Genomic DNA, 11,989 nt, shown 5'->3' with positions numbered 1-11,989 from the left:
TTCGGCTTGCAAAGAAAAAATACCAAATACCAAAATACCAACATTTCCAACAAGGCAACACTGGCTACCTTGCGTGCGGGATTTGTTTATAATTTTTAGTCATGCAGTTCCACTTTAAAATCGCGGACGCTGAAAGGGATAGGGACAATGTGGCGGCGCCCAGCAACCTTGGCGCCAATCCACACGCCGCACTGCAGCCGCAGCAACCTGTCGGACTGGTGGAGCCAAAGGATGCACAGCATGAGATTAGGCTGCAGTTGGTTGACGACACCGGGAGTTCTCGAGAAACTGATAAAACCCATTGATGAATCCTACCATTCACAGGAATATAGTGGCCACCTTCTCGGTGAACTGCGAACTGGACCTCAAGGCAATCAACTCGCGCACTAGGAACTCGGAGTACTCCCCCAAGCGATTCAGGGGCGTCATTATGCGAATGCACTCGCCCAGGTGCACGGCCCTTATCTTTCGGACGGGCAAGATTATCTGCACGGGTGCCCGCAACGAGATCGAGGCAGACATCGGTTCCCGGAAGTTTGCTCGCATCCTGCAGAAGCTGGGATTCCCTGTGAAGTTTATGGAATACAAGTTGCAGAACATTGTGGCCACAGTGGACTTGCGATTTCCAATCCGACTGGAGAACCTCAACCAGGTGCACGGCCAGTTCAGTTCCTACGAACCGGAAATGTTTCCCGGTCTGATCTACCGCATGGTTAAGCCACGTATCGTTCTCCTGATCTTCGTCAATGGGAAGGTTGTCTTTACGGGCGCTAAGTCGCGAAAGGACATCATGGACTGCCTGGAGGCAATATCACCTATCCTGCTAAGCTTTCGCAAGACGTAGTAGTCTATTTGCATCCAGGTGTTACATACCTTACTTTAAGATAGTTGTTTGTTCTTTTTTGTACACTTTTGAATGCTTACAAAATAGATTTTTTAGGGAGAAGTTAGACCGGGAAAATGTCGGTAAAATTCGGCTATTTATTTATACATACTCGTGAAACTAATGACTTGTATTTTTAATTAAGAACAAATTCCATTTGAAATGAAGGTTGCAGACGTTGAAATATTACATTCATTTTAAAAGTTAATATCAAATAATTTAAGATAAACTTTGAATAAAAAAAAACAAAACAAAAAGATCTTTTAAATTATCTATGCCACCAAAAACTCCATACAACTCAAGAGAACGCTTAGTCCACTATCACATACCTGGACATTTTCGAGATTTCAGTACGAAACCTATCGGCGATTACAATATTTAGACAACAATTTATGGATAGGTGTTGAAAAACAAAACGAAATCCTAAACTTTCGCTACCTAAATTTGCTTGCCAAATATTAACTTTCTAGCTTATAGTGAATCAAAAATCACTACCTTGCACCATTGCTCAAAAACTGGCGCTGTTCCGCCGTTGCGCTCGGGTCCATGGAGGAACTCCGCTGTTCGGCCGGCGACTTTGGTATACGAACACATTGGCAATTTTTACATTTCATTAGTAAACTTAAATACTATTTCTGTAGTTAGCTTTAATTTTGTAAAACTCGGAAAGCTTTCGACCTACAATGCTTCCACAGGAACGACCGGCGAGGGCATAGAAACATCGGCTGGCTGAAGCTATTTTCCTTTCTTGTTTTTAATGATATTTTCGTATATTCCGCTGTATAACATTTACTATTATTTATCAAATTAAAATATTTTAGCCAAGTTTTAAAACGTGTATCAGCATGAATATTAAAACGTTAGCAGTCCCGTTCTCGTTTTTTAATTTGTTTTGTTTTCGGATAATTTTAAATAAATTAAAATATGCTTTTGTCAAGCCATTCCCCCGAATTGATTAGCAAAGAAAACCGTAAGGCTTTATATTTATTCGTTTATTTTCAGGTTTCGTTTATTACAAAAGAAAAGATTTGATTCCTATGGTATGGGAGGGAACGTATTTTCAAATTGTTTACAGACGGGAAATTTTCCTTGTAGCTCGCCTATTTAGTTTCATGTACATGGCTATGTGACATTTGTTAAGACACTTTAAAATCTAACTGTGGTTCATAAATTAATTGGACGGTTTTTCATTGTTTTTCGCGACATTTCAAATTGTTTCTTGCACATGGCTATGTAAGATTTGTCAATAGAATGTAAAATATAATTGTGATTCATGTGGAGGGAATAAATGTATAAAACTTACAAACTACGCAGATTCATTATTTGCATAAATTAATTGGACGGTTACTTCATCGTTTTCTCGCTTGATTCCTTTAAAAATATTAAAGTTTTGGTAAAACAAATTAGATACATTTTCGTTTGATATGCATGCAATCTTTTGTTAAGATACATTTGCTAATGATTTCTAAAATCTATTAAAGGCATTTTGTGAAAGACACATTGATTAATTTTTCATTCCGCACTTGGGGCCCGCTCTATGATAAGGCATATTTCGGTTCGTTACGACTTACAAGATACATTAGGTAACTAAATGTAGTCTGCTTTGTGTGTAGCAGAAGATTCTTTGTTCAGCAATAAACATAAAAATTAATTTATGATTAACTTCCGTTTTGTACATTCAATTCTACTTCGGGTCCATGGAGTACTACAGAGAAAAACTAAAAATAAAACCAAATTCTTGACCAGCATTTTTGGACGGAATGCAATTTCGTTGGCAAACAGAAAACTAATCTTCAAAACAAAAAATAAACACTGAAATGAACAAAAACATTAATAATCTTAGCAGAGAGTTTCTAGGGTGACTTTATGGATTTCTTTAACTCTTCCTTATGTGAGCAGTTGCATCATGTTTAGGACCAGGTGCGTGCGACTGCGCAGCAGGTAGACGAATACGCTGAAGAAGAGCAGGGACATGGACATGGACGCTCGCCAGCCCATGTTGTAGATGGAGCAGTACGGACACTGAGAGCTGCCGCACACCTCGCAAATATTCAGCAAATAGGTGGGCAGGGCATCGAAAATTGATTCATTGAAGCGTTCTGAAATTGAAAAATTTTTGTTTAATTGAGATTCTTTAAATGAGTTGGCTTTGTTTATGTTTTGAAGAATCCACTTACCCGGTGCATAATAGTCGTAAACGCGTACCGGCAAATACCGTGACATATTGGCCACTGGAAACCAGCGTTCTATGGTAAAGTTTACACAGATATCCTCTCGATCGAGCTATTCAAAAACGACGAAATTAAACATTACTTTTTGATATCCCCCAGCTTTTCAATTGTTCTTACATAGTCAAAGTAAAAGACAATCTTGCGTTCCAGATAGCGAGCTCTTCTCAAATTTCTAACGCGATTGCTAAGCACATAGCTGTCCAGTTTTTGCTGCTGTATCCAGTACCCAGTTGGTATGGCCACGTCCAAGACAGCCATGCCCGAGCGCTCAGACTCGTTTTGGTTAATCCACCTAGGATATTCGCACACTTTTTAAGTTGATCTTATGTTTTACTCTTTTTATAACTCACTTTTGGCAAGTAACGTAGGATATGTGCGACTGATTTCTGCCGTGAAAGATTGCCTTGGTGTGAAGTCCGAAAGCTGGCACCGGTGGTTTGGTCTGGAATTTCTCTATGTCCACATTATACTGCACGTGCATTTGCAGGATGGCATATCCAGCACCCTTGGCCTGGACTTTAATAGTTCCCCAGGCGTCTGGAATCTAAAACCAAAGAACAATAAGACATTTATAAGAATTTTTTGCAGTTCGGGATTGGATATCAAAAGTCTTCAATTTCAATGTTAAATAATATTAATATGAAAAATCAATGTCACTCACCTCGATACTCTGAAGTTTCGCCAAATTCGTGTCATCAATGTAAAGAGTTTGCGTTTTGCCGCCCTGCGACGAGGCCTCGATCTCCACGGTCAGGGAAGACACCTCACGCAGCCTCGAACGCACCGTGTACTCCACAAGAGCCTTGAGTGCTGCACTAGTATCCTGTGTGGAGGCCCACCCGCCGTCGTTTAAGCGCTGGGAGTTAAGCCACCTTACAATGGGATCCACGAAGAACTCACGGCGAGCCACATAAACTAATAATGCGTAGGCAGTGGTTTCTATGTTTAAAGAATCATATTCGTACGGCAGGCGGGGCAAGGAGAACCACTTTTGATTCTCAAGTTTACGGGGTGGTTGCGGAATTTCTTGATTACCCCAGTACATAAAGTCGCCGATAGTCCTGGCCTGGCGTCTCAAAATGGAGAATACTTCTTCAGCTATCGGAGAATTGCAAAGTTGAAGGGCGTAGGCTGTAATGGCTACATCAAATGGCTGTGCTTGGTGTTTAAGGAAGTCCATGTTCCTCTCTATGTAAGTCACAGCTCGCTGAGTGGCCAATGCTACTCGAGAACCCAGAGTGCCTGAGATATCTTTTACGGTAGCCAAAGTAATCAGCACATGGGAGGTAAGCGTGATGTTTTTGTCAAAGTTGGTGCGGTTCATTTTTCTGTCTGGCAGCCAAGTAACCTCATAGAAGGAGCCCTGTGGCGTCTGGTGCTGGAGAAGCCACCGCATGTTCTTCTCAATAATAGTGGCATCGATCCAAATGAAGTTCTCCCACTCATAGAAGCTGGCCTCTTGAAACACTCTTAGGCAGTAGCTGGTTAACCAAACAGACGAATCTGAGTTATTCCAATCGGAGCGAAATAGGGAGAAACTGCCATCCGGCCGCATAAAACTTAACTGCCGCTGATAACCAATATTCATGTGGTAGAATGCATTCTTCTCCAGCGTTTTGTTGCGCTGATTAATCAATCGCATGTACATAATTGTGTAGAGGTTGGCTGCGAAACTAAAGGCGTTTTGCTCGCCCGACTCCATGGGTAAATAAAGCAGGGAGCTGGCGTTCACGGGCATGGTGGGAAAAATAGGACCCACAACATCACCCACTACGGATATCCTAGCCTTGTTTGAGCCGTACACAAAGTAACGGTCCACTTGGTATGGAATCTCTGGCGTCTGGGTTACGTTAACATGCATATACTCCAAGACGTAGGCGCGGTTCGAGAGATCCAGGAGCACGGATTGATGACGATACTGTGGCAGGCCGTCTGACTCGACATGTAATGTTCTGGTAATAGTATCTGTTCCTAGAAGAGTTGCCACATGCAGTGTTACATCCACATTGCCCAGACGCTGGGGCACTACAGGTACATAAACCACAGTAGTGCCTTGGGCCTCCAAGTAGATAAAGAACTGATGCTCACCAAAGCTCGTTCTAGGATTATAGGACCTTACTATGCCATCCTCCTCCACGTGCACAAACTTGTAGTCTGGACTTCCGTGCAGCACCACTATGGCCTCGATAGGAGTAGTCATGTAGTTAAACACTGTGACACGGATGCCCACCTGTTCGCCCTGTCGACAAGCCTCGGGCATTTCCACGTTAATGAAGAATGGTTGGACTCCGACGTACTCCAAAGCCTTGTTAATCATTCCAAAGCCCTTGGACGGACTCACGCTGAAAGCACTCACCATCCAATAGGCTGGACGATCGGGAACCTCTACATTAAAGATGAATCGACCATGTGGTCCGATGTTCACATCCTTCCAGAGCCACACATTCTCATAATGGCGTAGTACGCGATTGAATCTGTACTTTCTGTAGTTTAACAGTTCTGTGTCATTTCTCACGTGGCAATTAATCTCGTCTGTTCCATCATCACAATCAAACAACCCATCGCACTGCTTCTCGAGGCGATAGCAACGTCCACTAAGGCATTCTCCGAAGCCTAGAGTGCGATTGCAGGTGTCCTGCCTCCTAGGCACATAGCCATCCGTAAAAACGATCAATCCACTGTACTCAAATGTGCGATTTGCATCAACACCAAAGGACGAAGCGGGGAAGTAAACCAACTCATCGGGATTACCCTCGTGGGAGTACCAAATATGCTTATAGGTACCGTTGGTCTGCTCGTCGAAGTTGGACATCTTGGTAATGATCTTGGCGTAAGTGAGTTCATTACCCGCCTGCATCGTGTAGAAGGCACTGTCAATGCCAGAGAGTCCCACATAGGATCCAGGTTCTCCAAAGATAGCCACCTCCACTTTCTCTCCAGTTCTCGCCTTGCGATTGTTGATGTATACGGTAAAGTTGTTCCGAGAGATGCCATTTACTGGGAACGTGAGGGAGTCTGCCACAACCTGACCCTGCTGGTTAATCTTCCACACCACCATGGTAGCTACAGGTGCCATTTCCGAACTCAGAACCACAGCTATAGTTTTTATACCCTCCGTGATGGTCTCGCGGTCATTCACCAGAATAACACCCTTCGACATAATAAGATAGTTGAACTCCTCCAGGTAAAAATTCGTGCGGATGTGGAAGATAATGTACTCCCCAACCACAGGTTTCTCTGTGCTGGTGGTCACCTTAATGTGCTGATTTCTGGGAGAATAATGGGACACCAGAAGAAGCTCCGTTTGAATGCGCTCTCCCCGCGGATCCACAAAGTTCGCCTGCAACCGCATATTTTGTATGCCGTTCAAAAAATCCCTTGCTTGTGGTCGTTCGTCCAGGTTCAAATCATTCCTAATATCAATCTGAACTTCCCAGATGCCGTCGCTTTGCTGGGACATTGACAGCCGCTGGGCTGGCCAATCCCTCCTGCCGCCGCTCCGGCTCTCCACAAAGCCTGAGACCTCCATCAAACCTTGGCGCAGTAAATTCGGATCGATTGGAGAACCATCATGGTACTCTACCGCTAGATATGTGGTAAATGGCATGGCAGGCTTAAAAACCTGAGGGGACTCGCCAAGAAAAACCACTTTTAAACTGGAGTTATACACCCTGGCAACAGAGTAACCACTGATGATCTCGTCGTAGAACTTCTCACCAACAGTAGCCGTGATCAGCACCTCTGAGTTGGCCAGATTGGGGACCAGAAGCTCTAGCTCCCTTAATGGCCACTTGAAGTCAAAGGTTCCGTTGAAGTATCGCAAGAAGGGCAGGGTCTTCCGGTATGTTCCACTCCATGCCTCGTAGCTATCCTGGTATTCGGGTTTTCTCACCCAGAAAGGCCACTCCTCATCAAATTGGTAGTGTCGTTCCACCACGTATTGATTCCTATACAGAATGTCTTGCGAAAGATCCGATCCATCCTGGGGCAGTTGGCCGGGGACATTGTACTGAATTTGTGGATTCTGGTTAGGATTATTGTAGCGCCATCGCTCGTTGTACAGATTAGTCTGCTCTAAAGGTGATCGGCCCAGTCGATACTTCTCATTGAGGACTTGGTTGCTGAAATACCCAATTGGCCGAATCGTCGCCTTGATTGTTAGATTACCTCTTACTGGTAAGCCACTTGTGAAGTTGGCCATGACCCTTCCGTAAATAAACGGATCTGTGGTAAAGAAGTAGGCTGGCATGGTAACATTTACTTCGAAGCGGGTCTGGTAGTATTCCTCCACTGTGAAGTGACTTTCCTCCTGCTGACCCTGGGCAATCACACGGATGGTCCATTCGCCGAAGGTGGGTTGATCAGACAGCTTATACTCCAGCGAAACAGAACCCAAGTTGGACTGACTGAATATGTATACATTGCAGATTAGTTATTGAATAGATAATTGGACTATTTTAAGCAATTTGAACTTTTGTCTTTAAAGATTAAATCAATACAAATATTTTTCGCATTTCATTTAAGAAATGGATTTAAAATTGACCAAACAGTCCATTACTAAGTTGCAGATTGTACTTACCGCGAAAGCCAACGCTTTAAGATGTGTCTGTTTGGATCCAACATGTACACATCCACGGGATTGTCAAATCCTTTGAGCTCGGTAGTGATGGGAATGGTCCTGAATCTCACAGTCTCGCCTTGCATGTAAAGAGGTTTATCGGTCTGCACAAAGATCGTCATGGATCGCTGCGAGAAGTCAAGTCTGGTTTCGTTAAGAAAGGCCAGGCCACCAAAAACGTTCTGGTAAAAACCCTCTACTCTCAACTTGTAGTTTCCAGTAACACTGGTGGGTGGGATCCTCATGAGCAATGTCTCAGGCACGCCCTCCTTTACATCTTTGGAATCGCCGCTGATTTGGACACCATCGCAGGCTATGCTAGCATGGACAGTTATCGGGTATTGCGCTTGAAGAATGGACACGGACACTTGGTAAATAAGACCAGGCCTGACCATTCGAGAGGCGACAATAAAATAGGTGGGCTCCCTTGAGTGTAGCGACTCTAGAAAAGTGGCTTTGATGTTATAGGATGACTTTCCACGAGTCAAACTCGGTTCTTCGTTTTCCCCATAGCCTCCTCCCACTCGTTTTCCGTAATCATCTTGCCCGGCAAGATCGTTAAAGCTTTCGGAATCGGTCCTGTAGGGCGGGCTGGGATTTGTTTGTCCATTATTTAGGTTGGTGTTGCCATATTGATTCGTCTGGGGATTGATGCCCCACTGCTGGTTTGGCAGGAGCGGTTGCTGGGGATTCTGCTGATTCTGGTTGGGGTTGTAGTAGGTGTCGCTCTGACCAACAGCCGGCTGCAGTGCATCCAAAACGGCGGCTACAACGAGCAGAGCACGCAGCAAGTGCCTCATCTTTCCTGAGGAGAAGTCAAAAGTGAATGAGTTTCAATCGCTGAGTATAACTGCATCTCCCATATACTATAAATAGGGGCTCTGATTTGGGTGTTCGGGTTGTTGTGTGATGCCTGTCCAATAGGGTGTTTCAATATTCTAAGGGCAAATAAAAAGGTAAACGTCTTACAATAATGCCATCAAATTGGGTCACGAAGCTTCACAAGTGGAAATTTTACAGTCCTCCCTGTCGTCCTTACAAAATTTTAACTAAATTAACTTATACCAATTTAATAGATAATAACTTTTTAAATAAGTCGAATTATGTTAGTTTGACAATTCTGATTAACTAAACTTTTTCAAAATTGAATATTGCATATGTAGATATATGGACATTCTAGTATAAATCTGACACACCCTACTGACTAAATCATGTTCGAGGATTGTTGTTGGTTGGTTTCCGCGTGCTGCGAACAAGTCGTTAAGGAGGGCGCCGACGTCGGTATTAATAGACTATAGACTCGATCTTGCAGGAGCAATGAACGTATCTTCACAGAGATCTTCTGAAGGGGCAAGCCGCACTATAAAATGTATGTCAAACGTTGAGTAAATGTTTTAGATGGCGAGTGTGTGTCACTCAGGGATCTGGGGCACTCAAGATTCCCTTTCAATGCGTTTTTAATGCGATTGTAATTTATTGTTTGGAAGAGATTTTGAAATCCGTGCTTCACAAAACCACTTTGATCACAAATTGCCTAATGCTTCGAGTGAAATGTTTACTATCAGTTCACGATTCTAAATACGTCACTATAATTGGTATAAAAATTGTTTATTGCCTTCCCATTAGTATTTATTATGAGAAGAAATAAAAATGATATTTCAAAATCCAAAGGTGAAATCGAATTAAAATAAGAAAGTATACAAAAATGGATCTACTATTCTAAAGTAAATGTGTAATCCACATTTATTTCATTTCCCTAATTTTTTAATGAGTTCTGCAAAATGCGGAGGTAGAATGTTTGCAACATTAAAAATACACATAATTTGGGGCTCTGCCTTATGAGCTGTTGATCAGCCGAGGACAGGGAATACATCATTCGAATAAGGTCCTGGGAAACTTTCCCTACTTTCGTATTAACTCCTCAGCTTAGGTAAGAAGTCAAAACCTTATGGTAACCATACAAAAGGGGACTATTCTAGGAGAACAATGAGGCACCGACCTTTACTAAAACATGGAAAACGGTAAGGTGAAATGAAACTGCAGAGCGGAGGGAGTGTGTGTCTGCATTTGAAATGCATTTACCGGCAAAGGAACGGAAAGGACGGGAAGGTAACACACTGGAACCGAACGAGCACGCAAATAAAACGTCCGCTACCTGACCATAGGTATACATAGTTGTCTATATGCGTCTGGGCGAGATACTCTGTGCACTGAAGCAGCAGAAGTTACTGGCTTATAGGGGTCTCTACTCTGGGCAGTGAAAACAAATACCGAACTCGTAATAATTTCAACAACGCGACTCTTATTCCACCCTTTATACACGCCTGCACAGAAAAAAATATACTTAACAAGTGTTCACATTCTTAAAAATATATTGATCCCACCAAATTCTACATTTCTGATTCTAAAAATGATAACATAGTTAATTATTAAATTTAATTCTCTAACCTTTGGTTATATAAATATTCCGATAGTCATATTATAATATTTTCGAAAACTATATTACTATTTTTATTATTAAGTTTTTATTTAATTTTTCAAAATTATTATTATTTGGTTCTATTTTATTTTATTCTGAAAAAGCACCGGGCTTTGGATTAATATTAATATAATATTATTTACCACCCATTTTTTCTGTGTACTAGGGCTCACCAACACCAGCGCAGTAAGTAAAGTGGGCATTAATTAGCCGAGAAGACCCATTCAAAATAAGTTGAGAGGGCAAAAGTGCAATTGGGACGGCAGGGAGGACATTTTGGGCGGTCAAAGGAGCAACTGTTGGCGAAATTCGAGAGCCTGTAAACAAAAAACTAAGGCAGACGTCGGTATTCAATTAGGCAGCAGGTGGCTAAGCAGCGGCTTCATGTTTCCTTCAAGCAGGATAAAAGATCACAAGGATCTCGGTAGCTGTATAAACTTATATTTTATGTAAAAAAAACGGAAGAGTTTTACACAATTTTACAAGAACCGCCTCGATTTTCGGTCAACGCCCATGTGCCAACAACAATACAATAACACTGGCTTAGGCATTTTGGAGGCAGACCAACACACGAATTGGGCGGGTCGTCAAGTGGAAAAGAACCGAAAACGCTCCTTCACTCACCTCGGTATCAAAATCGATCTGCTCAAGCTGCTGGGCAGGCCACAAACATTGTATTAATCAACAGAAAGGTAAACAAAACTAACTTGGGAACTCAAAGATTGGAAAAACTTAAACAACACAAAACCAACAGCAATCCACACCCGCTTGATGACTGATGCAGTGTGGCCGTTCGAGAAGCCTGGGGTGTTCCCACATGCGATAGTTGCACTCAAGTTTTAATCGCACTGTTATGATTTCGAAGGCGCCCTCTGGCGTTCCTGTTAGCTAACAGAGCCCAATTAATGAACGCTTGGCGTGTGCGCAGTTTTTCACCCGCCCAACAGAAGAACCTTGATGTCAGCGTTAACTGCAATAGATAAAGGGAGGATGAGAAAGAAAAAAAAACAGATTTACGGAAATTACTGTCTTATAAGCCCGCTGTTATCCGATTATCTCAAAAAGTGTCGGCGATTTTCTTTGAGAGTTGAATTATTTCCCAAAAGAGTAGGATCAAATATACGCATTGTGCCCTAAACCAAAAAATAAAAAAGTCAAGTTCAAGTCACCAATATTGAAAAATACCAGATCTCCCGCTTGTCCAAGCTAATAAGAAATCCGATCGTCTTGTGTTCGAAGGGCGCCAGGAGTTCTAAGGTTCCGTTTACACTGAAGTCAACTATGAAGTCATGCAGCTATGATCATACGGTTTTCAAAACTTATTTAAAGAAAAAGCCATATGAAGCATCCTCCCAAAATTGTTGCCTAAAAAATGTATATAGTCAAAAAACCGTATTCGAGAACGGTGTTATTAATGGTTAAAGGGGCCCAAACGGTTCTAAGTTGTGAAAATTCTCGTGGCATCACTGTTGGCCCAAAAAAGTCACCATTTAATCTCGCACTCTTTTAGAGCAACTGTGAATTTTAACCGCTTAATAAACAGTTACGTTGAATTTGGTCCTGTCAAGTTCCACGCCATCTTTAAACTCCAAATATAGAGTCACTGCCCCTTTTTAATCATTGATTTTAAAATGTTTTAATAATTAAACCCGAAAAATAAATTTTCTATGCTTCAAATATGTGTTCTGCTGATGGGAAACAAGTTTAATTTAAGCAACCAGTATTTATTTATAAAAAATTGTTTAAACATTTTATGGTATTTTATTGAACTTCTTCGA

The 11,989-nt window shown here is 42.2% G+C and overlaps 2 protein-coding genes across 3 annotated transcripts; one reads left to right on the top strand and one right to left on the bottom strand.

Annotated features, from left to right (window-relative positions):
- The first annotated feature begins 45 nt into the window (after window positions 1-45).
- Window positions 46-1,140, top strand: LOC108036731 (TBP-related factor). Its single transcript, XM_017113028.3, has 2 exons — window positions 46-256; window positions 325-1,140. The coding sequence occupies exons 1-2, from the start codon at window positions 102-104 to the stop codon at window positions 842-844; spliced, it is 675 nt and encodes a 224-aa protein (XP_016968517.1). The 5' UTR covers window positions 46-101; the 3' UTR covers window positions 845-1,140.
- Window positions 1,141-1,854: 714 nt separating this feature from the next.
- On the bottom strand, window positions 1,855-10,998 carry LOC108036765 (CD109 antigen). 2 transcript variants are annotated; one of them, XM_017113104.3, is made up of 7 exons: window positions 10,836-10,998; window positions 7,694-8,537; window positions 3,776-7,520; window positions 3,465-3,658; window positions 3,232-3,406; window positions 3,061-3,166; window positions 1,855-2,982 (listed from the first exon to the last, which is right to left on the bottom strand). In XM_017113104.3, the coding sequence occupies exons 2-7, from the start codon at window positions 8,530-8,532 to the stop codon at window positions 2,771-2,773; spliced, it is 5,271 nt and encodes a 1,756-aa protein (XP_016968593.1). In that variant the 5' UTR covers window positions 8,533-8,537; window positions 10,836-10,998; the 3' UTR covers window positions 1,855-2,770. The 2 variants fall into 2 exon arrangements, with proteins under 2 accessions (XP_016968593.1, XP_043949998.1); XM_044094063.2 differs by having other exon boundaries at window positions 7,694-8,532.
- Between the last annotated feature and the right edge of the window lie 991 nt (window positions 10,999-11,989).

The sequence above is a fragment of the Drosophila biarmipes genome, chromosome 2L (assembly GCF_025231255.1).
Source record: "Drosophila biarmipes strain raj3 chromosome 2L, RU_DBia_V1.1, whole genome shotgun sequence".
Taxonomy (NCBI): domain Eukaryota; kingdom Metazoa; phylum Arthropoda; class Insecta; order Diptera; family Drosophilidae; genus Drosophila; species Drosophila biarmipes.
This window is presented reverse-complemented; position numbering and strand designations above follow the sequence as displayed.

What these genes read in the sequence shown, in the direction of transcription:
- LOC108036765 (XM_017113104.3), bottom strand. Translation starts at nt 8,532, where the DNA reads ATGAGGCACTTGCTGCGTGCTCTGCTCGTTGTAGCCGCCGTTTTGGAT. An exon ending in CGAAACTTCAGAGTATCGAG is followed by an intron (nt 3,659 to 3,775) that starts GTGAGTGACATT and finishes CTTTGGTTTTAG; the next exon opens with ATTCCAGACGCCTGGGGAAC. An exon ending in TTGTCTTTTACTTTGACTAT is followed by an intron (nt 3,167 to 3,231) that starts GTAAGAACAATT and finishes GTTTTTGAATAG; the next exon opens with CTCGATCGAGAGGATATCTG.
- LOC108036731 (XM_017113028.3), top strand. Translation starts at nt 102, where the DNA reads ATGCAGTTCCACTTTAAAATCGCGGACGCTGAAAGGGATAGGGACAAT. An exon ending in CAGCATGAGATTAGGCTGCA is followed by an intron (nt 257 to 324) that starts GTTGGTTGACGA and finishes TACCATTCACAG; the next exon opens with GAATATAGTGGCCACCTTCT.